Source organism: Vulpes vulpes, chromosome 9 (genome assembly GCF_048418805.1).
Source record: "Vulpes vulpes isolate BD-2025 chromosome 9, VulVul3, whole genome shotgun sequence".
NCBI classification, from domain to species: Eukaryota; Metazoa; Chordata; class Mammalia; order Carnivora; family Canidae; genus Vulpes; species Vulpes vulpes.
In genome coordinates this window covers 88365332-88391932 of record NC_132788.1, presented here as the reverse complement: position 1 = coordinate 88391932, position 26601 = coordinate 88365332, and the positions used below count along the sequence as shown (strand labels likewise).

General features: G+C 44.6%; 1 protein-coding gene across 2 annotated transcripts in view; it reads left to right on the top strand.

Moving 5' to 3' along the window:
- Positions 1 to 26601, top strand: part of CACNA2D3 (calcium voltage-gated channel auxiliary subunit alpha2delta 3) — an 833608-nt gene that overhangs the window by 648844 nt on the left and 158163 nt on the right. For both annotated transcript variants that reach the window (XM_072720752.1, XM_072720750.1), the window contains 8 exons: positions 3680 to 3763; positions 11246 to 11317; positions 11574 to 11635; positions 13010 to 13077; positions 17010 to 17055; positions 17214 to 17311; positions 19350 to 19443; positions 22441 to 22536. In XM_072720752.1, coding sequence (XP_072576853.1) covers positions 3680 to 3763; positions 11246 to 11317; positions 11574 to 11635; positions 13010 to 13077; positions 17010 to 17055; positions 17214 to 17311; positions 19350 to 19443; positions 22441 to 22536 — 620 coding nt within the window. The remainder of the gene's footprint in view (positions 1 to 3679; positions 3764 to 11245; positions 11318 to 11573; positions 11636 to 13009; positions 13078 to 17009; positions 17056 to 17213; positions 17312 to 19349; positions 19444 to 22440; positions 22537 to 26601) is intronic.

Genomic DNA, 26601 nt, shown 5'->3' with positions numbered 1-26601 from the left:
GCACTGGCTTCATTTTCAGGAAGGCTCTCTCCAAGCAGAAGCTTAGGTGGTTATGAGGAGCTCAGGTTCACATCCTATCACCGTAATGATGCTAGCAGATGCCCAGCTCCTTTATTTGGATAAGTCCAGATAAAACATCCCAGGTTGAGTCTCATTTGGGTTAGCAAGAGTTATAGCCCCAGCTCTGAACCAGTCTCTGTGTCCTGGAGAGATATGGGTCTCCTCACATGCTCAGGTCACTTGCCTTTCTTGGAACGAGGATGGTCTCGCTTTCAGGAGAACTGCATTTATGGAGAGTGGGGCTAAGGGCTTCCCTGCAACAAAGCAAGGCAATTACCCAGGAAAATGTGGAGGATGAGTGGCAGTACACAGCACAAGTGTCTTCCTTATGAAGGTCTAATCTCTAGCCTTCCGATATGTTCTCTTAATGGGAGAGAAGATAAAGGTGGCTGTAGGGTCATTATGCTGGAGTTTCCTCATTATCCTCAACCTGTTTTTGTTTTTGTTTTTAATGCAACAGCCACTGACTTTTCTTTCTCTCACTCAGAATAATCACTCTGCTATGTTACTGCTTGTACTCTAAAGGAGCTCACTCATTAATAAAGACCCAAATGGGAAGTGTTTTAGACCCGTGTCACATACCTGCTTAAGTAGACTTTGTAGGGGGACATTCCTACAATGGAGTTCCAGAGTGGCTATCCCCAGTCCCACCTGTTTCTTTCAGTGAAATTAAATATTTAGACTCACTGGCTTGTGGACTAGCACAATGTGAATGCTTCTTCACCTCGCACTCTAAACCCTAAATGTTGCCTGAATATCAGAAGTGCAAGGTACTGAATTTCTTGAGTGGTGATAAGAAAAAAAAAGAGACCTCCAGGAACGGTCAGAAGTCAAAGGTTCTCTGTGGATTCTGTGGATTACAGAATTGCCAAATACCAAGGACTTGGGTTCTTTAGCACAGGTATGAATTGTTCTGCTGCGACAGTCTTGAGTTCCAGCTGAGATATAGTACACATGTCTTGGCACATAAGATATACACCAGGAGGAGGTATATGAACGTGACTGTCTGACACAACCATCTTCAACAAACATCTCCTTCCTGCCTATGGTTTACAGAACAGTGACCTGCCAAATCACTGAATGGGTCCCCTTCATTTCAAGGAAATGACATATTAGCCAACTGTATACAATGAGCCTGTGTCTTGGCCAACAAGGTCATGGCTCTCAAGAATTATGCTAGCCATATATTATGGATTTATTTTGTGCCAGAAATGTGTTTGTCAATTATATACAGTATCTAGTTAATTCTCTCAACCTACCATTGCATGGAAGTACTATAGACTTTTCTCATTTTCCAACTGAGAAAAGGGGAGCATGGAGCAACTGGGCCCCCTGCCCAGGATCACATGCCCAGTAAATGGCAGAACCATTTTGTCTCACAAAGACAAGTGGACACTTTCTGAGGCTGAGGGAACATTTGGTGCTCAGGGCCTTGGGAGTCTTTTTAAATTTTTTTTAAGAATATTTGAAATAACATGAGGCTCAGCTGTGAAAATTTGGTCAGGGGCTGCTGTCCTGCCCCACACTGGCTATACAATCTTCCCTAATGTGTCATTTTACCCATTATTTAACTTATGATAGCCTCTTTTCCTATATTCAGGGTGGGCAATAAATTGACCTTCAAAAGGCAGAATTAAGGATGATGACTTGGAAACAAGTCCATGGAAAAGAAAGAAAGACTGCTTAATTGGCTTTATTGATATCCTTAGTACCTGGTCCTTATGAGATGTTTGATAAATATATTCAAATACATAAATAAACATTTTGAAATGACCAAAGGATACAGCCACCACCCAAGATACTGTGAAAGTTCTACCTTTAATGCTCAGAAGCCAGGCTGTGTGAGCTTCTAAGGCACCTAGTGGCTCTCAGTAATGGTTCTTACCAAAATGGAATATGGGGGCCGTAAGACAGTTAACAGAAATCCAAGAGTGTCTGACTCTGCCTCCTCAAGGGGACACGTCAAATCTTGGCATCATGCGCCCCCTTCCTCATCACATCTCCTCACTATGAGACATGAGTGACAACTCTACTGACCTCGTTCCTATTCCTCCCACTCAGCCCCAGCCTGGCTCTTGCAAGGGACAGAGCTATGATGAACACACAAAGTTTTCATAACAGGATCCAACTGTGAATCTGCTATCATTTATTGTGGCCTCTCAGGGAGCCACTTCCATCCTCTTCATCTGTAGTGGATCTGACGCCGTAAAAATGGCCTTGAACATCTGTTAATTGGAAAACCTGAGAGAAGAAAGTGGACGGGCGGTTGACCCACATGATCTGAGCACACTGCCCTTCAGAGATGATGCAGCCTTCCTGGGTGGTAGAGTGGGCGCTCTCCAGAGACATCTCAGGGCTCCTTAAATGCTCTTGACGGGAAGAAGAGGAGGCCAGGAGAACCACTGGACCTTGTTTGGCCCCACAGTGCCCCGAGATCTACCCTGTCTGGTCTCTGTCCCCTGGGTTCCATGAGGGGCCCCATTCAGACCTGTTTGGTTCAATGTATCGGCAGTGATCTTCTCCTTCACACCGGTGTGCCTTTAGCACCTGTCTCCACAGTAGCCAAGTAGTGTCCAAAATGGTAACCTATGGTTTGGAGGTCTTAAAACAGTGACACCAAATCTCACTTTGAATCTTACCAATTCAATCCAAAGATGACCAACTTAGAGACAAAAGCAAAAAAGGGGGGAAAATTACATACATAGATATTTTTTCCAATACGCCAGTGGCCATATCTTACGAACTTGTAAAGGGGTTGCTTATCCTTAGCCTGCAGTAGAGGGCAGACTTTCCTACATTATAAACATCCCAACAACCAGCATTAAAAGCCCTGAGACACAGGAACATCCAGACACACGAATGTCCAGTGGATAAAATGGTAGGCTTGTGGGGTCACTAACACCAGTGATTTAGGGAGAAAAAATGAAAACCACTCTCCCTGTTCTTAAAGCATTCATGAGCTTTTTCGAGGGAAATGCCCTCATGGCCATTAGATCTGGCAGTGATTCCACCACACCTACATCTACTCCGGGGACAGTGACCATACTTGTCTTGGTACTGCTGTGGTCTATGTGATAGCAAGTAGAAGGCTCTGTGGGTCTACAAAATGTTACCAGGATGTTGAGCCCAACTGTGGAGACCAGTGCTTTTGTTTCTTAGCCAAGGAGTATGGGGCAGGTTTGAGCCAGGAGGTAGGAATGGAGGTAGAAACAAAGGGACATGACTAGATTTTTTATAAGCCCTTGAAAAGCCCTTTCCTGTGTCATGAAGGGGTGGCTTTTAAAACTTTAGAGTAGAGAAGGATCTCCCCCCTTCCACACATTTGCCATCCAGGCAGAGGGGAGAGTCTTTGCTTTGTTTCTGGTGGATGTGGAGCCAACGAGTCCAGTAGGTAAATACATATCAAGTAGAGTCAACTTCTTATTCCCCAGCTCCGACAACTGGCCTCAGCTTTCCAGCTATTAAAATCCCTAGGATAGCACCACCCTGCTGGGCTTCTCTCCAATATCCCTCCACTCATAGTCTCTGTCTGAGAAACAGTGCTTGGGAAGATAAAGGCTGCCCTGGCTGATGATCTCATGGAAATGTTTTGTTTTCTTTATCTTTCTCTCCCTGCCAGTATGAAGAAGGAAAAAAGCGAAGGAAACCCAACTACAGTAGTGTTGACCTCTCTGAGGTGGAGTGGGAAGACCGGGATGATGTGGTAAGTGACTGTTTTCCAAGCCTGGTGTTTAGGGGGCTCCACTGTCCCCAGTTCTGTACCTGGAGGCCACCCAAGGAGCTGGCTGAGAGGCCCACCAGAGGACACCTGGCCACCAGGGGGACATGAAGACAATGGGCCCTCTTTATGGCATTTGGAGTTTATAACTCTCTCAAATGGTTAGAATGATTGCAGATAGGCCAGCCACCTGCCTGCTTTGCGCAGTTGGCTAAAACCACCCTTTGTCAGGCTCTGGTCTCTTCCACTGTGGATTAATCCAGACTCTTCCTTGGTGGTGTTTATGGATCCTGCCACCCTCAGGGGAGCCTGGCCTAAGTGTGGCTGGGCAGCAGAAGGCTTTGCCCACCGTAAAGTCAGGTACAGATGCACTTGTCAGGATGCCACGGGCACAGCCCCTGCTTTCAGAGAGCAGCCCAGGGCTTAGCAGGCCTACCTCCCATCTACATGGTTGGAGGTCCATTTCCTGGCTGTTCCAGCCTTCCCCCTTCCGGCCACACAGCAGTAGCACACACGCTTATTCCCCACACAGACTCAGCCTTCGGCACTGTATCAAAAGCTTTCCTTATGCCCACGACTTAACCCCATCCGTCTTCCTGTGATTTCCTCAATAAATCAGATTTGTTCGACATGGCTGCCTTTGCGTGAACGTAGGCAGACTGTCCTTAATTAAATTGTCACTTCCCGTGAGTTCCTGGCTGGATCCTCGCTCTTTCTCTGTGGTGTGTCCATGCCAGGACCACAGTTCTCTGCCCACACCGTCCCTCACTTGTCCCAGGTCCTTTCTTCAGTTTCACCCTTGAGATGGCCATGTGTCTGTTCCTCAGTCTGTCCTGCTTTCCAACCAGATGTTGAGGGGAACCGTTTGGACTCCCCAGCTGGGTTCTCCTGTGGTCATTCCCTCCTCTTCATGTCCTCTGCTCCCTGGATGCCTCAGCTACCAGAAATCTTGGATTTTCTTCCTGGCCAATAAAATGCAAGAGGATTTCCTTCATCTCTACTAGGACTCTTTAAACTCAAGTTCAAGACAAAATAACTGCTGTTTGATAAAAAGCTACTTCCTCATTTTCCAGACTCCAGTGGCCTGCCTTTGGGTCAGCTCGATGACCTGGTAGGGTTTTACATCTTCTTGTTCTTGAAACGTGGTCATTGAGGTCTTTGGGCTGTATTGTGCCTAATATCCACACACTCCCTTTTCAGCCTGCTCTTACTAAGAAGCTAGCGGGCTAGCGCAGTTGTGAGGCACACCGCCCCAGGCATTAGCCTGCCTGGGGTTCAAATCCCACCTCAGCTACTTGCTGGCTGTTGGTCTCAAGCATGGTATCATCCTCTCTGTGCTTCAATTTTGTTTTTGTTCTTTTTACCCAGTAAAAAGAGTATGACAATGGTAATAGTACCTACATCACGGAGATGTTGTGAATCTTAAATATGTTAATATGCTGAAAGATGGAAGTGAATTTATTCCATTGTGTGGACATGGGGAATGTCTGTGGCTATTCTTTATACTATTCTCATCAGCATTAATCCTCGGGTAACCTTCTCACTAATGAATGTCCCACAGATGTACAGCTGCTAAATTGTCTCATGAGTGTTTGAAGAGCCTGTTCCACTGTTTTCCTTTCTCTTCCATCTTCACTTTATCCGTTGCTTTATTTTGACTTCACTGGACCTTTTTGGTTCTTTTCCCAGAAGGCTGGAACCTTGTTGTTAACATGCTTCCCCCTCCCATCATCCCATCCACTCGGATGAATATGGGAGGCAAACTGCTTTATGCTTGTTCTCCCTTTAGAGTCCTCATATCATGTACTGGAAGAGATTTATTACATTCTAGCCATTGCCTGCACTCCAGTTAATTTTCAGAGAGCTAATATTTCCTTTTATTAATTGTGGTATCCTTACCTGATCTTCTTTTCTCATTGGAGCTGCAAGCATCAGACTCCCAGCCTCTTGTGCATGTTCTTCACCTTTATCCAACTCAGGACTGGGTTTTCAGTGTCCACCTTCAGAGTTCCCACATCTCCTACAAGTTCAAAGTAGTCTCTCGTGGTCTCTCTGGTTTGGGTCTCTTGTTTTATTTCCTTGAGGAATGTAACTTAGTAAAAGTGTGAATTCCTTCATCACCAACGCATTTGGGAAAGCTCAGGCCACCATTTCTCTCCTAGAGATTTGCATGCCATTGACTGGAGAATACTGGAACCTATACAGAGCAGCTTTGTAATGTTTGCACATGATCCCACGTGCCCATATGTCCACCATTGGGGTTTGCATGTAAGTAGCAGACAGAGGGTTTCAGTCAAGGCCTGGGAAAGACTATGCAAGCAGAGCCTACTGAGGAGGAAGCAGCTCAAGCCTAACAGCTGCAGAGAACTTCTTGGAAGGAACATCCTACTTCTCTTGGCAGCTTGGCTTTTATCAGTTGTAATGATGGTATTTATAACATAGACCCTGTGTCCTTCCAGAAAAGATGTGAGGTCACATATACTATTAAAACATGTGCAAAATAGACTGGCTAAAATTAAAATCTTAAAAAGAGAAAAATTAGAAATCATTTAGAGGTGGATGAATAGGACTTCTGGCCCAGGTTCCAGGTGACTTAGGCATCACATCTGCAATACAATGAGTAGGACAGATCTTTGGGGATCCATAAGCCAGAAAGGGACCCTGAGATATCCATGGCCCAGTCTGAATCACTGGTATTGGTCACCTCTGGGAAGGAAAAAAATATCTTTTAAAAGAGTGTTTATCCTTTGGTTATAAATTCTCAGAGATGGTTGAAGGAATTAAGGATGACATTTTTCTTACTTCTGTTAGCTTGTAGTCATTCCCAAACTTTCCACAGTGAACATGATTATATTTATGAAGAGAAAACTCTAACATAGATAATAATAATTGAGATATTTAATTCTTCCTACATGCCAGCACTGTTCTAAGTGCTGTATCCAGGTGAGCTTGTTTATCCTACACAACAGTCCTATGAAGTAAGTGTTACTGCTAACCTCATTTTGCAGGTAAGGAAACTGAGACAGGGAGTATTTGGCCCTTGGGCACACCATGTAGATTCCAGCCGAGGCAGCCTAGTGCCAAAGCTCTTGACCACTTGGTTAGGCCTTAGAATGAGCCCTTCAGTCCAAGAGTCCTTGAAGACTCTGTATGAGTGCCTTCTGGGATCCTCCCCTGGGGGGTACGCAGCCAAGATGGGGAGTCCTTGCACCCAGCTGCTAACCAAATGCTCCCCGTGGGGTGGTGCTGCAAATACTGGCCTGTCAGACTCTGCCTCCAGTCCACCTGAAATCCCTTCTGTTGCAGCGTGAGCCTTTTCTACTGCTCTCCAGTCAACTCACATCTTTCCTTACCTGGGCTGATTCTGTGGAAAATTTCCTTCAAGTCTTTTCTTTCCAAAGCCCCGTCAGCCTCTTCTCCTGGGGTGAATTTCTGAGAACTGCGCCCAGTGAGTTTGTTTACACCCACTCTAGTGTCTCTACAGCTCATGCTTGAGCCCTGGGTCGCCAAACCGAGCACAGCCCCCCTGACAGATTGAGAGAGGGGGAGAGAAGATTTTGATTTTGTTATACAGATGTTCTGGGCCCGAGTCTGTTTTCATATTCTGGTTAAATGCTTGCTTGGAAAGGACAGACCTGTTTATCTCCTGCTTCTCCCTTCCCCTTTAATCTGTTAGCTTGGCCCAGATTGCATGTCCTTGGGGGCCTGGAAGTGTATGCCGCCTGTGCACCAGGAAAGGTGAGGCTCATGTTCTGAGGTGGATAGCAAACCACCATTAGCAGAATGGGCTATCATTATATCCTCATACATAAAATGCAAGGTGATCAGTGAATCTCTGGGGGAGAGTTTCCTTAATGAGCTCTAACACAGAAGGAAGAGCCGTAGGCTCAGGATGGAACCAGAAGCGTGACCAGAAGCTTGTGGTCAGCTTGTGGGTACTTTGAATGGTCAGTGAAGCTGTTGCAGCTTTGGGGTGTAGGTGAGAGACACAGACTCCCTAGGAGCTCTGGGGAAACAGATATGACCCTGGAGACCATAGGACCCTGGAGAAGGAGGGTGGTTCCCAGAGAGACCAGGGAGCTGATCACCATCACCAGGAAACTGTTCACAGCTTGAAGATGTTTGAGCTTTATTTTATCAACCACACTGGTGGTGAAAGCTGCTTTAATGTCCACCCCATTATCACACTTGTGTCTGATAGGGAAAAATAAAGGCATGTCACTGATGTTTTAATTTGCTCTTCTGTGAATCACGTGTGATTTTTTTTTTTTTTTTTTTTTTTTTTTACTGACTACATCATATGCAAACATATGGGCACACCCAGACTTGTCTGGGAATATTCCTCCACCAGGCCAGGTGCTCATTGCTCTAATCCAAGGAGTGGCAACTTCAAGGGCTCTTTGGCCAGCTCTGAGAGCACCATTTATCTTGCCCTTGCCAGCCCAGTGGAGACTGAGCTTCCTTACCACCTGCCATCTGGTCTCTGCTCTGGGTGCCTCTGCCATCTTGTCTTGTAAGCTTGCCCCTGTGGCAGCGCTGCCACTGACTCACCATAGGGTTTGGGGCAAGTTGCTCCCTTTCTGAAACCTCAGTCTCCTCCAATGGAAAGTGGCATCTCTAAACTGTTCTTATCTCAAAATGCTGTCAACTCACCGCACAGTCTGCTGAAAAGACACAAAACCCCCTTCCCTCCCATGACAACAAGGACAAAAACCACCTTCCTGTCAGCCTCAGTTCACAGAACCTAGAGCCTGTGGGAGAACCTACTGGAAAGTTAAAACTTAAGACTGTTGCATGGTCCAGTTTAAAACCTTTACTGTGATTTAAAAAAAATTAAATACATACTGTGATTTAAAATAATTAAATATATATATACATATATGTAAATATATGTATACACACACACATACACACACACATATCCAGAAATAACAATACACTATTTTTGTATTCTTGCTATACAATTGTTATATTAAGGTTTTAAGTTTGTCCAAATACTTTCTCTCTTGACTTGGGAAGCAATACTTACAGCATGGGCTCAAGGGGCAGAGAGCCCATATGACTATAGGCAAGTTTCCCAACTTTGTGCCTCAGTTTCTACACTTGTAAAATAGGGAAATAATGGTGCCTTATTTTGAGGGCTTTAAAACCCTTGTCAGTCACATAGTAAAAGCTCAGTAGACAGTACCTATCAGTATTATCTGGGCTTTATAGAACTGATTAACAAAGTGACACAGCACCTGATGGGATCCCTGGGGTCTGGGAGTCCTCGCTCAGAACACTCCTTGATGGAATGAATGAGAGGAAGAAACGGAGCTATAGAGAGATCACAGAACAGTGGTCTGTGTCACTGGTAAGACTTGAGTGTTGATACCCTGGGTTATTTCTCTTTACCGTGGGCTGCCTCTTCCTTGGTCTGCGCCCACCCACAGGTGGTAAAGAGCAGCAGTTTTAATGCGGGAGTTGCCAGGAGGTCACAAAGTTCATTACCGGTCCATGAGAAGCACTTAAAAGCCATGAAATCTATAGAAATAGGAGACATCGGAGGGCATCACAGAGTAAGATGTATTTCTCACGTGACTCACAAAGTTTGAAAAATGTTGGTTTAGAGCATGGGCATCTGTGTCAAGCAAACTCAAGCTTGAATCCTGATTCCTTAAGCTGTTGAGGAAGGTCTGGCATTTTAAGGGGGGAGGATGGTATTGAAGATGATGGTGGTGGTGATGATGTTGGGGGATGGCTAACATTTACTGGATGCTTAGGGAGGATGAGGCACTCCTCTAAGTAATCCCTTCATCTACTTCTCACCACAACTCTGTGAGATGTGCTGTCTTTAGTTCCATTTTCAGAGAAGGAAACTAAGGAACTGAGAGAGTAAGTGATTCTTTTTAAGATCATAAGCTCTGGAGTCCTTCATTACAGTGCCATCGTGCCCCATGTGTAGGTGTTCAGTAAATGTAATCTATGTTCATTAAAACTGAAGAAAAGAGAAAGCCTGGACTCGTCATCTGAGCACTTGCCTCCAGAAAGCTTCAGTGACCCTGGCCTTGGCGCTGCCCAAACCCCGATGCTAATGGTTTGGTGCTACTGGGAGCTGGGGGCGGCGTGGTACGGACTCACGGAGAAGCTTACCTAATCTCGACTTGCCTGGGGAATGTGAGAGGGGAAGGTCCCAAATGGCTTTAGGCAGGCACCAGAAAGAGGAAAAATGAAAACCATGTTAAAGATAAATCGAGCCGTGCTTAAAAGTTAGAAAGTAGACTTAATTAGGACCAGCTCTCCCCATCCAAAACCACAAAAGTTAAAATGGGAAAATATTTCCAGAAATGCCCATTATGTGTTGTTAAAAAATATCTAGAGTAAAATATATGTTTTATTTTATACATGCCTCCAGCTAAAAATTATGCTTTTTACTCTCTCTCACAGAAGATGGGAATGTGAACCCAAATCTAGACAGCCCCGAATCAAATTTAGGTTGCTTGCAAGCATTGCAGTTTTCTATCGGCCAGATCTTAGTCAAGCTCCTCAAAGGAGAGAAGAGGGGAGAGGATTAAAAAAAAAAAAAAAAAAGGCCGAGAGAGAGGCTTTCCCGACAGGCTGTGGCATGTCAGCATTTGCTCCTACTCCATTCAGTGGCATCCCCTCGTCTCCCATTGGTGCCCACGACGGCACATCTCTCATCACTGTGTCTGCGGTCCTTCTCTGAACCCACAGAAGGTCCACACATAATTAGAAGAGGTCAGCCAGGGGCAGAGGGGAGGGCGTGAGGCTCCCCGTCCCTAGATGGAAGGAACCTTCAAAACTCAGATACCGAGTCACCCCGTTCACTGCCTGTCACAGTAAGTGAGACCATTAACGGGCTCAGATTTCTCTGAGAGCATTTGAAGATGCTTCGTGCTCTAGAAAAGAAGTCCTTATCTTCTAAATAGTTGGTCTTTAAAAAAAAAAAAAAGGAAAAAGAAAAACCTACTGTGTAGAAATACATCTTTAACTTGATTATATATTTTTTTAAAAGTGATTTCTTCATGACAAACTAATACCCTTTTTGAAAATGCAACTTGTCCCCAGAGACGTTCTTTGCTTCTTAAGTGTTTTTGCAGTTGCTGGGGCTCACTTCTCTGACTCTCAGGCTTCATCCACAGCACACAGGCTTTTTCCTCGGTGCTGCCCTGAGGTTCACATGAGCACCCCAAATTGAAGTTGAAAGTCATTTATTGTTGTTAGCCTCTCTCCCCTGGTATGGCAGCAGTTGAATGTTTATTCTTCAAGGCCCTATTTCAGAGGGCTGAGCGCAGCATGCTGACTTAGCGCCAAAGCACCCACAATTTGGTGGGGACACAGCCCGGCCCTGTCATACCTCTGCTTTGCACAAACCACCAAATGTGCTCCCAAGCTGGAGGACGCAAGATGTCCAGATGACATGCAACCAGGGGAAGAGCTGATACCAATTTTCTTTTATCATTTTAGTTAAGAAACGCCATGGTAAACCGAAAGACTGGGAAGTTCTCCATGGAGGTGAAGAAGACAGTGGACAAAGGGGTACATTTTTCTCAAACATTCTTGCTGCTTAATTTAAAACAAACCACTGTGAAAAATTAGCTTTGAAAGCTCTATCTGGAATAAATATCTTTCGCTGAGATCATTTTTCTCTTGTCTTTACTTATCTCAAACAAGATTCATGTAGTACTGTTAACCTGATCATAGTGTGTCCATTTATTTTTATTTATTTCTGAAAGCTTCACCTAGCAGACTAACCATGTTTTCTTCTCTCTACGACTTTTTTTTTTCAATCTAGAAACGGGTTTTGGTGATGACAAATGACTACTATTATACAGACATCAAGGGTACTCCTTTCAGGTAGAGCTGACCATAATACATGGACATTCCATCAGATCCATCAGTTGTGTTTGTACAAAACCTGCTGACGCTCTCAGAGCTCATCATCTGAAGATAACCAAACACCCTGCCAAAAGGCTGGAAAGAGTGAGGAAGGGGCTTTTCCCAGGCTGCTTTTGTTTCTGTTTTCCAGAAGGGGGAAGATGGTTCAGGCTCACCTAGGAGAACTCACTCAATTTGTCATGGCTTTGCATCTCATTATCAAGCAAATAAGCTTTGGGGGTTCCAGCTAAGGGTGGAGAGACGAGTTCAGAGGGTTATCAGGTCCTTAACCATCTAGCTAACTTCCTGCCCAGTGACTTCCATTTCACCTTTTATTTCCATGATCAAAAAACAAGCCTTCGAACTAGGAGGTAGCATATCCATCCCTACATGTTGTGCTTCTGTTTTAATTTCTCTGAACTGTACTTCTGTGCTTGTCTACCTTTGAATCCTGTTATTTCTCTGTAACAGTCCAGAAAAAAATGGCTTTGCCCTATTGCCTGCTTTCAGACACGCATGTGGCATTCAATATAGTCTCCTGCTACTCTAACCTTAGTGTTCTAATGCTTCTGTAAGAAGTTATTTTGGTGGGGCTGCTTTACGTTCCTGAACTGGTGTCTCACAGAGCTAAGGAGGGAAAGAATTTACTGACTGTAGATTCATCTGAAAAATAAATCATGGCATTGTGTTGTCCTGGACTGCCAGGGATCATGAGTTTGATTCCATTTGGAAGCAGAGCAATTGAGAGAACACATGGGTTTGCCAAAGGAAGAGACCGTGTTTTCAAAATATATTCTTTTCCTTTAGAAAGGAGCTTAAATCAAGCCCATGAGGGGTGTCAGTGGGATGGGGGGGCAGCTATTAGACTAGGGAGAGGGTCAGGCACAGAAGCCCACAACACAATATGGCTACACGCTAGTGGTAGTGGAAGTTTTCATTTTTGTCCTTGAAAGGGCATTAATTTTCCCTGGTCCTAAACTCTAGGGTCTGGAAAGACCTATCTGTGGCTGGATGTAGGGTAGGGGTGCGTAAGGTAGTGGTGAAGAGCAGGGCATGTGGCTCTGGCAAGGGTATCCAAGAGAAGGGCTAGCAGTTTGCCACACCTCTCTACAAACACACAAGAGCAGCCCATGGCTGCTGGTGCTTCCAATCAGAAATTGCTTTGAAGCAGCTGATTGAACGTAAGAAAAACCAACACCAACTATAATCAGTGGGGTTTTGAAAGTAAACTGTTGGAAAAGTTGTTTACAGAACATGAAATGGAAATGAGAACGTGGAAAATAAAAAGTTAACCCACAAGTCTGTTCCAGTCGATGCCATGGGTTTCAAGGTCTGTTTTGTTTCTCTGCACAGCTTAGGTGTGGCGCTCTCCAGAGGTCATGGGAAATATTTCTTCCGAGGGAATGTAACCATTGAAGAAGGTAAGATGCTGTCTTGACCCATCTTATCCTTTAGTGTGGGGAAAGGCCCCAGAGCCAGTCATTGGATTAATGAAAGAACTTGCTCTTCTGTTCAGCCCTCTGTCCAGTCCCCAGCCATTTCACTCAACTAATTGTCCACTTGATAGGAGCTTGCCTTCTAAATGGTGGGAACTCCAACTGGTGGTGGCCTTCCTTATGATTTCATTTATTTATATCCTGCTTAAATCCACAAAACTGTTGAGCCAACTCATAGGATCATCCACCAACTATATTCTTCCCATACGTAAAAATCAATAACAAGAAAAATACAAAGTCATGTAAAAATTCAAGCCCCGGGGGAATAAAATGAAAACACAGGTATGCCAGTCTTAGTCTCCTACAGTAGGGCTACAGATTTCATCTGGGCTTCAAGGCATTGCAAGTCCAAGGGGAAATACAATCATTTAAGTGATACACATAGGTCAAAAGGAATAAGGAACACTTTGAGATTCCCAGACCCTCTTGTCTCCATAAAGCTTAGGTGCACTTCCAACTCGTGGCAAATGGTAGTGGTTGTTACAACCCTTTAAACTTGAAAAACACTGTCACACCTGTGCCATCCTTTACAACAACCCAGTAACTCAGTACTGTAGAGAAGTTGCCTTCCCCAGTATCACGGAGTCACAGGGAGGGGTGAGGCTGATTTCTGAAAGTCTCCCCTCCCTGAGTGGTCCTGAGTAAGTCCCTCACCCAACCTAGGTGTTAGAGTTTGCATCTCCAACAAGAAGGAGCAGAACCAGACCAGTGTTCTTCCTGAGTGTTCCCAGACAATATGGCCAAGAGCTGGAAGATCAGTCACAAGCCAGTTTCAATTAGACAGAGCTGGTTACAAGTGCATGTCGTGAACTTCCAGAAGCTGGACCACCTTGGGGCTCACTCCGGTGATGTAGTGGAGACGAAGAGATCGGTGGTCCCTGAGATGCCAAGTTCCATAGCCAGCTTCCTGGTGTACTGCCAGCTTGTGTGCATTGTCTTATAGGTTTTAGTTTTTGTCTCCCAAAAAACTGTAAGATCTTAAGGGGTAGGAAGGAGATTGGAAGGTTTCATGGTGCCCACTGCAGAGCTAATCAGTTGTGTGGTCTCTCTTCCTAGAGACAGGAAAGAGGGAGCAGGGAGCTTGGTGACTTGGGCAAGATATTCAACAGGATGTGTTCTCAAAAATTATTTTTTTTAACTTCTAGAATTTTCTGGTTGTATGAGCCATGTGTCTCTCTGCAGATAATTATGTCCATGAAGCCAGAAAATTCATGTCTGAGCTATCTGAGGTCAAGCTGAGGAAATAACTCATTGTTAGCATAAGAGAAAGGAGAGATTATTAATGGCTTATTTGCCTTTCATGTGTCCATTCTGTTAGCCAGTCCTCAATACAAAGGTCTCTCTCTCTCTCTCTTTCTCTCTCTCTCTCTCTCTCTCTCACACACACACACACAGTTGTTTTTGCATTGTCTTTGGGGTCATTTGTTCAGTTACTATCTTTCCCCTGTGTGTTCCACAGCTGTTAGGCTGAGAGGTCATAGAGAGAATCTCAGAACTAACCGTAATCACCATCCAAGAAATTAGTGTGAATCCCTACAAGGCGAAGAGTATCTAGTTATCCATACAAAAGAGGTCCAATCTTATGTCTGTTGGTCCTCTGTCAGTAAGAGGGCTTACAGTCCTTCCAGCTTTGAGTAGCTGCCAAGCCCAAGAAGGCTGCTTCCCCTTGGACTAACTAGTAGAGGGTCTTATCATCATAAGCACCAGGCACAATCATTGTTCTGCTCTGTTCTTGGAGAAGGCAGGCTTTCTTGGGGATGGCAACCACACTTCTGTAGGGCCTTCCATAAGGAATTCTGCTCCACAGAATGTGGGAATCTTCAACATGTTTTGCCATTGTCATATATTGCACAGATGGTCAAGAGGTAGACATTACTTAAAATGTAAAGAGTTGCTACTAAGGCTGAAGGTATGGGCTATAGTTCTACTTGATGAAATTGTTGCTTTTCTGAATCTCCTTGACACTTTGTGTATATATATATATACACACATTACATATATGTATATATAAATATAAAAATACATATAGAGAGAACACAGTAGTTGTTCATTAAATTAGAGCTTATGTCATTATTGTCTGCATTATCAGTCATCTAGTAGATGGGGTTGTATCAGCAGGACCAAAATCAGAGGTGAGCAACTTAGAAAACAATTCAATTTCCTTGGTGCCCTGAGAACTCAGAGAGGAAACAATCAGAAAGACCTCCCCTCCAGGGATTCATCTACAGAGCCTCTGAAACAGAGCCAGAGAGGGCTTTATGGATGATAACAGACACTAGAGAAATTGATAGCATTGACAGCATTAACCCAGTATTCCAGGAAGGGGAGACCCCACCTCAGGGCCTTTGCACTGGTTATTCCTTCTGCCAGAGCACTCTCTCCCAGTTATCTACATGGTTCTGTCTCTTACTTCCTTCAGGTCTTTGCTTAAAAGTCACTTTCTCAATGAAGCCTTCTCTGACTACCCTACTTAAAGTTGAAACTCTTTATCCTTTATTTCCCATCTCTTAGCACTCCTTATTCTTATTCAAGTCTGTTTTCCTTCATAACCCTCGTCACTAACTGATATGCTATGTGTTTTAGTTTTATTTGCTTACCTCTTTTCTACCACAGGAAAACAAATACCACAAGGGCAGTGATTTTGTTTTGTTCATGGCTATATTCTCAGGGCCTAGAATAGTATCTGGCATGTAGTTGAAGAAAGGAAGGGAGCAGGCAAGAGAGAAAGAGAAGAAAGGTCAGATGGAGGCATGGACAGATGGCTGCATAGATGATCACTGTCCCATTTAACCCTCTCATGGGGCCCATGAGTTCGGCTCTATCATTCACCTCTTCTGACTAATAGAATTCAAGGAGTTGCAATGATACCTCCAAAATCATTCAACCAGTGGGTGTTGGAATGAGGAAATGACACTTGGGTCCTATATGATGATTTTCTATCTAATGTATTCCCTACTGCCTATAAAATCAAGCAGGAGTGTGCAGTATCAGGTCTAGTATTTTGCTATTTATATTATACATTTGTATTTGAAGGGGAAACTGGAATCTTGAGAGCCATAAGATACTCTTAGCCATTTGGAAAACTCTGATACACTCAAGGAGGCTATAAGCATCATTCAAGTTCCTGAGGTCATCACTCAGAAGTGTGTGTCTGCTGATGAGCCTTCAAAATGAACTCACATGAAGATAAAATGAAAGACAGTGATTTCACAGAGTTAGAGTGATCTAGAGCGTTCTGTTAAAAACTCCCCAGCTCCTTGCAAACCTCAGTTGTTCCAGCTACTTTTATGGACTGATGGCTCATTTTTTACTTAGGATCTCATAACGACTAGCAATTTTTGCTGGTCAAAACCAGTCGAGTATTGCCGTTTCATATCGTTCAACCTATATTTACTCTCACAACCAGCTATCAGTTATTTCCTGTTTTGCACATGAAGAAACTGACATTTGGAAGAGCAAAGTAACCTGCTGACATCACACCTGAGTGATGTGCCCCAGCCCAGCTCTGTGCACTGTCTGTATGGGGCTCCATTGTCCATGTTTCTACCACAATGCCAAGCTTGTCTCCAGGACTCACTGCTGTGCTGTTTGTCTTCACGGACTTCAGGCTTTCCTAGGATAGTCAGCCTAGGAAGGTGCCAGTGGTGGCTGAGGGAGATGCAAGTGAGGAGGGAGTTCTGCATCACTTCCTTTGTTCAGAGTCCCCTTTTCAGAAGCAGATATCTTTGGGGTTGATGCCTATCCATCACCACTCAGCAGTCTTGCCCTCAAACATTAGAAGCACATGAGAAGATGAGGGGTGCCAGTGCCCCATGCAGGTGGTCCTTACACATTAACCCCTTCTCCTTGACCCCCAGGCCTACATGACTTAGAGCACCCTGACGTGTCCTTGGCAGATGAATGGTAAGAATTAAACCATCCGTCATCAGCATGGGTATTTGTTGCCATCTTTGATTTCAAGTCCTCTATACTCCCTTCCTACCTCTCCTGGTTCAAAGGCAAAGGAAGGTGGTGCCACAGATACTCACATGTTCTTGCTTTGGCCCCTGTCACATTCTTAGGTCCTACTGCAACACCGACCTACACCCCGAGCACCGTCACCTGTCTCAGCTAGAAGCTATCAAGCTCTACCTCAAAGGCAAAGAACCTCTGCTCCAATGTGAGTGTGCTTTCAACACATACAGTGTGTGCATGTGGCCGTGGTGGGAGTTAACTTAAAACCCTACTTCCTCGCAGCTTTCAGGGGAAGCTTTGCTTCCACGGAGATCATCGGTCCCATCAAATCCAGCCAAGTGGCTGCTTCTTATGGGAGCAAGAGGCAGAATGTGGGCTTCTTTAAGTCACACAGAATCCCCAGTCCCAGTCTAATCCTTTGCATTGGATTTTTCCTCTTACCAGACCACTTAAGTCAAGCACCTGAGTAGTATGAAAACAGTACCACTGGGAAGGGACTGTGAATATCTATGTGCTCCTTTATTTTATAAACAAGAAACAAGGGCAGGCAATAGGACTTGTCTCATCTCAGGCCATACTCTAGGTCTGGTTCTCTCTGGAATGGGATCATCATCGTGACATGTTGCCTCATGGGGCATACATGCTACCGCTCCTACCAAGGGTCCTCTGAGGAAGCTCACAGAGTCAGAAATGGCCAGTGGCTAGTGCAGAGGGGGCAGGGAGAGAGCAGCAGGCCTGATGCTCACCAAGTGCAAGAGCAGTCCCTGGACTGGCATATGAGTTCCGATAGCTAGTTTGGGCAAGGAGAGATTCACCAACAATGAACACAGCACCTGTCCCTACCCCCAACGGGTACCACTTAGTCAGCGATGTGAACCATCCTTTACATGGATTCTCTCGTAGGATAACCCCAGCAGCCCTGTGAGAGATGGAAGGAGGTTTATCTAACTTTCTAAGCCACCTCTCCATGGAATGGACATACTTTTTGGTACCTGCTCTAATAGAGAAAAGATCAGATGGGCATCACATAAGCCTAATTTTTCATTTCCTTTAACTATCTGAATGGCATATTTAAACAACAAAGATATAGAGATGATATAAAAATTTACATTTATTATCCAGCTTTATATAATCTTAATATTTTACCATATTTCCTTCTGGTGCTTTTTAAGGAATGAAACATTACAGATAATATTGAAGCCCCTGACTCACCCTGTACAGTCCCATTTCTCTCCCAGAGAGAATCACCCTCCCTTCTAAACTGGTTCATCACCTTCCATTCATCTATACTATTACTAGAGTACTGTAAACAGTATGTGCCATTATTTTCATTATTTTGTGTATTAACATTTATATGTGCTATACTGTATATCATTTATGGTATAATATATGTGTTGTTCTGCAACTTGTGTTTCACTCATCACATTTTGAGATTTACTTGTGTTGATCATTTAGCGCTAGTGCATTTATTTGAATTTCACTGGACAGTATCCCACCACGTAACTATATCTCAGTGTATCTATTGTCTTTCCGGCGATGAGTCGTTTCCAGTGTTTGCTTTTACAGCATAGTGCCACCGTCTCGTTGGCCCCCAGCCAAGGGGAGGACTGGCTGACTGTCGGTGATAATTAGTTGGCCCCTCTGTAGACCAATTGGAGGGCTCTGGGATGCTTCTGCTGGACTCATCCCACTGACTCCTTAGCCTCTTGTATAGAGTGCCAGCAAGACTCCCTTTGGATAGGGGCAGATAGATTTCTTGCTTTAATCTGGAAAAAAAAAAAAAACCTTTTAAATGGAAGAAATCACAAAATAAGAGTCCCGGGAGTGTTTAGCTATCACATTCCTTCCTCTTCTTACAAATCATGGGGAGCAGAGCCCTGAAAAATTGCAGATTTTGATAGAGGAGAGAAATGGGGATGAACAGAGCAAACTTCCTAAGGCATGCTGGTCTGTGGCACAAACCACTAGATGGACAAAGAAAGCAGAAAACTGAAGAGGGACACACCCAAGACTCTCCGTTTGCTATCAGGTCATTGGAACGCTTTGGGGGTCCCTGTGTGGCTGGTGTATCCACTGTCAGAACTGTTCCATATTTTCAGCTGGTGGGAGGTGAAGGCATAAAGTGATATACTGTGAGAGAAAATAGCTTGCAGTTACTACAAAGTGAGCAAGGCGAGCACCTCTTGTACCCCCTGTGGGGACCCCAGCCACAGCCATCTTCTCAAGGGTGTCCCTCCTAATAGGTGACAAAGAATTGATACAAGAAGTCCTCTTTGATGCCGTGGTGAGCGCTCCCATTGAAGCCTATTGGACCAGTCTTGCCCTCAACAAATCTGAGTAAGTGGTTGCACGTGTCCCCCTTTCATGGTCATTTCCCCACAAGCCGTCCGAAATATGGTTATGGTTTAAAGAACTAAACTGTTTTAGGAGCTTGGTGTTAAAGTGCTTTAATTTTCCCCAAAGCTCCAAACCACAAGAGCTCGAGCAGATTAGCGGCTCGGGCTTGGGTGGCAAGCTCCTGGGTTTGACATATAATTTGAGTTTTAGCGTTACATGAAATTTGGTGTGCCGAGGTGGGGGGCGCTTCTGAGGAAGCGGGAGGTGGAAGGAGCACTTAGCTTCTTGCCCCGCCGTGGCTCCTACTGCTTCACAGTCTGAAGGGGACTTGGGATCTGGGCCAGGCCGGCTTGTAAGAAGGATGGGGAAGTGAGTGCTCTGTTTCATGAGGGTGTCAGGATCTAACCCTGTGGCTTATTTCTGAAGCAGAGGATGCAGGGAAGGCGGGGCTGGGCAATAGGAGTTGTCAAAGTCTTCAGCAGCTTATTAATATTCTTATTTTACTAACTAAAGTAGGTTATTAAAGATTAAAAATAGGAGGCAAAATGTGTCTTTCTCCTATACCTTCCCATCATACATTTAGTTCTGTCTCCTTTTCTGTTCTTTATTAGCTCCTTTCTTTCCTTTACCTTCCCTTTTGTATATTCTCTTCTATCTTTCAATCTGTTCTTATTTTCATTCATTCATTTTCTCATCAGATACTGATTGTATATCTGTTATGTGCCAGGCACTGGACTAGGTTTTGGTGAAATGGAGCTACCTCAATCAATCAGAGTCCTTGCCATCATGGCATCTGCAATGTGTAGTGTGCCAGATTGTGATGAGTGTGTAAGAATTGTGATAACTACTTTAAAAGGAGTGTAAGTACATGTAAAATTTGACAACACCTGGAGTGGAGATGGAAGATACAAGTTTTTTTCTGGGTAGAAACTCAAGAATTCAATGGTTAAAGAGCATTTTCAGGAAAATGAAACAGCATGTGCAAAGGTCCTGAGGTACAATAGTACTTGACACATTCGAGGAATTTAAAGAAGGCCAACAGAACTGAAATATAGAAGGTAGGCTGGAAGATGTTGGGAGATGAGACTACAGAGGGCCCAGGTGACTCAGGACCCTTGGGAGTCAGGTGAGGATTTTAGATTCTATACTACAAGTATTAGAAAGTCACTGAATGATTTTAAGAGGGACTTTTTAAGATTTTAAGAAGGACATGATCATATTTGCATTTTTAAAGACTATCCCTCTACTGCTATGTGAAGAATACAGTTGAATGGCGTAAGAATAATAATAAATACTCCTACAGCATTCTGAGGGAATTGCCACTTTGACCAAGGCAGTGGCACAGAGAGAAAAGATTCACTTGCGGCATGCTCCAGAAGTGAGACCTTCCTACTCCCACCCTCAGATTTGATGGTGGGTCTGCTGGGTAAGAGGAGAAAGGCTGAGCTGTCAAGGATCATGCTCAGGTTTTCAACATAAATACCTGTGTAGATAGTGGTACCATTTCCTAGGACCAGAGACAATGAAAGAAGACCAGGTTTGGGACTAAGCATGTCAAAGAAGACCAGGTTTGGGACTAAGTTCTCTTCTGGACACTTTAAGCTCAAGTCCCAAGTGGAAATATGTGGTAGGCAATTTTATCCAGGAGTCTGGAGCCCCAAAGAGACATCACCATTCTCATTATACTTAAGGGTGTCCTTGGACTGCTTACCTACATGGTTCTTATTCCCTGGGAAGGTTCGGGAAGAGTCAAAGCCTTTGCTGCAATTGCATTCTCTGGTGGATGTGGAAATGTTTCTTTTAAGCTCTTATGAAACTCAAAATCCAGTGCAAAGATTGCTGATTCACTCCTAACACATGCTAAAGATTTCCAAAATGGTAGCTTGCTTTGTAGTCCACATCTGTAACTGATTGGGCAGCCTGGCTTTCCAATTTGGGTAGGCTGCAAGCAGAAACAAATGCATAGGGTTGGTTTTTATTCACCCCTTAAATACTTAGAGGTAGTATCGGCCACTTTGACTACCATCAAAGATCAAGTAACCAAATTATCTTATATTGAAGATGACATGGATAGTGCTTCGAATCAAGTGACTACTAGCATTTAAAGCAGGGAAGCAAATTTAAGAACCACTATTTCTCTTCATACTTTTATTGTAGGATGAAATTATGTATTTGTGGCAAAAGACCCGTTGCTTTTTTTGTGAAGAGGGAGACATTGTGAATATCCCAAATGTGCTCAAACATACAAACTTTGCCTTGAAAGTTGAAAAAAAAAAAAAAAACACCTGTAGTGAATTTTAAAATAAATTTTCTTTGCTAAGGCCACTCTCAGGGGGTCCTGTGCATGCTATCTTAAAGGGGTCATTTGAAGAAACCTCCCCCCCGCCTTTTTTTTTACTCATCTCTTTGGGGTTGGTGGTAAGAAGAAGACCTATGCTCTGGTAAAAGTTATAAGATGATGACTTCAAATGGTATAGAATTCAGGTCCTAGACATTTCTCATCTGTCGGGCACTACAGACTTGACTTAGTGGCTCAGTTGCTGTTGTTACCAATGTCAGATTCCACTAACAGTCTCAGGACCAAGAAAGGATTTGGTAGGTCAATGCAAAAGGCTAGCTCTAAGGATTTTCTTCCTCTCCTTAAAATCATTTCCATTGCAGCCTGTTCTTCTGAATTTGCACCCAGAACCCTAGATAAGGTGTGTTTACTTAGCAGAGGAGGTGTGCATTCTCTCATGGTGCTTTGGAGTTCTCAGAACACAATGGAGTTCTTAGTTTTCCTTGCAACAGTGACCACAGAACTTCTGTAAGGAGTGAGTTTGCATTCTGTGCGTGGTGCATGCGTGCAGCTGTGTGTGTGTGTTTCTGTAATTTCTTTTAAAACTTCAGGTTTCAAAACTACTGTTTCAGAAAACATCCAGTGAGTCTTAAAATGCAAAAGCCATTATCTGCTGACTGTCTGGAAGCATCCCCCTGTTGTCTGCTGCTGTGTTTCAGGAATTCTGACAAGGGCGTGGAGGTTGCCTTCCTCGGCACTCGTACTGGCCTCTCGAGGATCAATCTGTTTGTGGGGGCTGAGCAGCTCACCAATCAGTAAGTAGGAAGGCTCCTCTGCAGGGGCCCAGGGAGCTCCCGAAATGGGAAAATCAAAGGGAGGCTTGCGTTTCTTGATTCTGTGACTGGTAGAAACAGAATTCAGGCCACCCCGGGCCTGCTGACACTGCTCCCCCTCTGTTCTACCATGGGGGCCCGAGCGTGTGTGTTCACCTGCCGGCTGGCCTTTCCACAACCCTTTGTTCTTCACGCTCGCTGGCTTCTGTCCACTGTCCTGGGGTCCTCTCCCGCGCTGGTGAGTCATCGCAGAATCTGGCGATGGCGCGGCTGCTGGGGGAGCAGCCAGGAGGAGGACTCCTGACGAATGGCCCCGGGGCATTCAGCTGCTCTGCAGCTCTGCATTGGAATTCCCGCCTGTCCAAGAATCAGTGTTTCAAGTCTGTTGTTTATTTGTTTGCGTATGCTTTAATAAACCTCGGTGCCGCTGAGCTGAGCCTGAGGGCCTGGAGAGCCCCACGCCCAGGAGTGGGCAGGCTGGTGGTACTTGGGTTTGACAGTGTGTCCTTGTGCTTCCAAAGAGACCCAGACGGACAGCGGGCAGGGCCTCCCCAAGTCCAGGACCCAGATGCCCTGGAAACCACTGCTCAGCCTCTGTGTCTTCATAGAGCAATAGGGTCTTACCTCTTCAACCTGGTGTTGGAGCAGAGCTGGTGTGAGCCTGGGAAGTCCTTTCTAACCCCATCTATATTTCTCAGTTTGGTATTTTTTTTTCTCTCTAAAGTAAAAGGTACAGGGATCCTTGGGTGGCGCAGCAGTTTAGCGCCTGTCTTTGGCCCAGGGCGCGATCATGGAGACCCGGGATCGAATCCCACGTCAGGCTCCCGGTGCATGGAGCCTGCTTCTCCCTCTGCCTGTGTCTCTGCCTCTCTCTCTCTCTCTCTGTTTGTGACTATCATAAATAAATAAAAATTTTAAAAAATGTATAAAAAAAATAAAGAGGTACAGATCTAGTCTGAGAGTTGGAAAGTTTGCCAAGTATGTGTGGGAGGGTTCAGACACTACCCTCAGACCTCACACACCCCAACCTATGGATACCTGAGGGTGAATAATCAAGCCACAGGCTGGCCACCAATCCAAAAGGGGTTGGCCCACAGGAGACCCGAGGAGGAGATGCTCCTGTCCCAGCAAGCCCCATCCAGCAGTGCTCTTGCCTCTTAGATGAGGCCCTGACTCCCACCATAGGATATTATAAAATCAAGTCTGGGAAATGGCAACTCAATAGATTTTTAGATGGTCTGTGACTTGGCTTTTAAATCCCACTCAAGGACTCTTTCTCAGCATCTCAAATTTGTCATTTAGGAAGTTGGTTACAGTTGTGACTTGATTTTTTTTTTTTCCAAGCCCTCATTAGCTTTTTAGCCCTGCCCAATTGTTTTTCCAGAGGGCAAGTTCCTAGGACTAGAAATGTCAAGATACACATCACCTTCTCCTTTCTGGACCAAGAGAAACAGAAGGAGACACAGGAACTGACTCTCTCATGCTCAAGAGGAAGGCTGTTCATCTTGAGATTGGAACAGACAAAGCAGAAGAACAATTACAACAACAAAACAGTGTACCTTGCTAGTCTGTCCTGTAGGTCACACTCAGGACTGCTGGGGTGAGCCCCTGGCTTGTCCCACCGGTTTGCTTCTGAAAAAGGGCAGTGATGATCAACCTGGGTTCTTGTGAGGACCTATAAATGTAAAATCACTTTGAGAAGCTAAAAATATCTGCAAGTATAGGTTAGCTCTGCTCCCTGTGACCCTACTGTGACCCGGAGTGAGTAGTCATTGGATATCTGGATGGATGAGATAATTCTTCTGTCTTCAAGAAACTCATACCATTGACTCAAATAGAAGTACCTTTGGCATATTGTGCCTCTATATATTCATATATACTCATGTAGAGGCATAATAGAATTGAGTGCTGTTGTCTTAGGGTCTTGTACCTGACTATCCTGTCCAAGCAAATGGCATTTGTTTGTTTTTAAGATTTATTTATTTATTTGAGAGAGAGGGAGAGCACAGGCACATGTGCATGAGTGCAGGAGGAGGAGCAGAGGGTGAGGGAGAAAGAGAATCTCAAGCAGACTCTCCTCTGAGCATGGAGCCAGACATGGGGTTTGATCTCACAACACTGAAATCATGACCTGAGCCAAAATCAAGAGTTAACACTTAACTAGCTGTGCCATCCAAATGCCAAATGGCATTTGTTAAGACCCAACTATTCAGATACTCTCTTAGCCAGGGCTAGAAAGCTTTTAGATTTTCTGTGTTTTTTATTTTATTTTATTTTATTTTATTTTATTTTATTTTATTTTATTTTATTTATTTTTATTTTCTGTGTTTTTAAAGAAGGGAGGCACCTGGATGGCTCAGTTGGTTAAGCATCTGCCTTCTGTTCAGGTCATGATCCTAGGGTCCTGGAGTCAAGTCCCATATCAGGCTCTCTCTGTTCAGTGGGGACCCTGTTTTTCCTTCTGCCTGCTTCTCCCTCTGCCTTCCGCTCCCCCTGCTTGTGCTCTCTCCCTCTCTGAAAATAAATAAATAAAATTTAAAAAAAAAAGGCACACAAAGAAGAGTCCAAAGTACCAGGGAGAGGGCTAGAGAATGTGAGGTCCTCACCACAGGACTAACTAGTATTAGCATCAGCCTCCTATGCTGAGATTCCATCTCCTATCCCCACCACCTGCTTTTAGAAGCACATCAATTCTAGTTCACTGCCTCTGCGCCTGCCAGTGTCAGCAGTGAATCTTGTGCCTCCAACGTGGCCTCTTGGAGCAGATGTAACACATACATAGAAGCAGCGATGTCAGCCTCTGCACTGCGGTTCTGCTCCACCCCCCATCCCACCTCCCGCCAAGAGTCCTAAGTCTAAGAGATGATTGCTTTATGGAGTCCATGTAAACCACAGAGAACGAAAGAAGCTCCTGAGCTTTAAGAATTCTATATATTTGTTGGAGCCATTTTAAGTTTACATACTGTGGCATGGCACTCTAATAGAATCGTGGTAAATAACTTTATTCTTCCCATCTTGTAGATGAGTAAATGGGGCTCAGAGATTCAGTGACTGACCCAAGTAACTCACCCAAGGTCATTCAGCTGTACCTAAAACCTAGACTTGTCTCACACAACACCACACCAGCCCCTAGTATCCAGAAGTAGGCTTTCTTTCTTTTCTTAAAGATTTTATGTATTTATTCATGAGAGACACAGAGAGACTGAGGCAGAGAGAGAAGCAGGCTCTATGTGGAGAGCCTGCTGTGGGACTTGATCCGAGGACCCCAGGATCATGATCTGAGCCAAAGATAGATGCTCAACTGCTGATCACGATCTGAGCCAAAGGCAGATGCTCACTCAGGTGCCCCCAGAAGTAGGCTTTCATCTCACCCAGAAAGACCTATCTTCCTGAAGAACATTTTCAGAGATCCTGGAGAATCAGCTGTCTCCTTCTGCTTCCTTTTGAATCACCACCTGGTAGTTGTCAGGAGCCCACAAGGTATCCTGGCAACCAGACCCTCTTCTAGTAACACCAAAGCCAATAGAGATCAAGCACTACAGGTTCTTGCTTGCTGCAACAGGTGCCAGCATGGTCTGGGCTTGGCAGCAGGCACTGGGTGTTCAGTTGTGCAGTGTTCAAAGCCTATTACCTGTCGTCCTCAGATGTTCCCCATCAGTTTAAGCTATTATCCCACCTTCCAGGACTGGGAAAGAGCCCTCCCCTTCAACCCCTGCTGCCCCTGTAGCACCATTAACTGCTGAATGAAAAGGTTGCCTTCCTGCCCATGGTTATATACATCCAACCACTGAGCAGGACTATCACAAATGAAAATGCATGGTTGTGCCATGACGCAGTATGGAAGGCAGCCGTCCGTTTCACCTGGGGCTAGGCAGCAGAGTCCCTTTCACACACCTGTCCAAGTCAGATTTATGAAGAAACTCACGTCTAAAGAAAAAAAATGCCAAAGGCCACATTTCAATATTTGTGAGTCCTGTGGATTTTAGGATCATGGAGCATTACCACTGAATTTATCAGTGCCAGGAGGAGCTTGTCTATAATAGTACG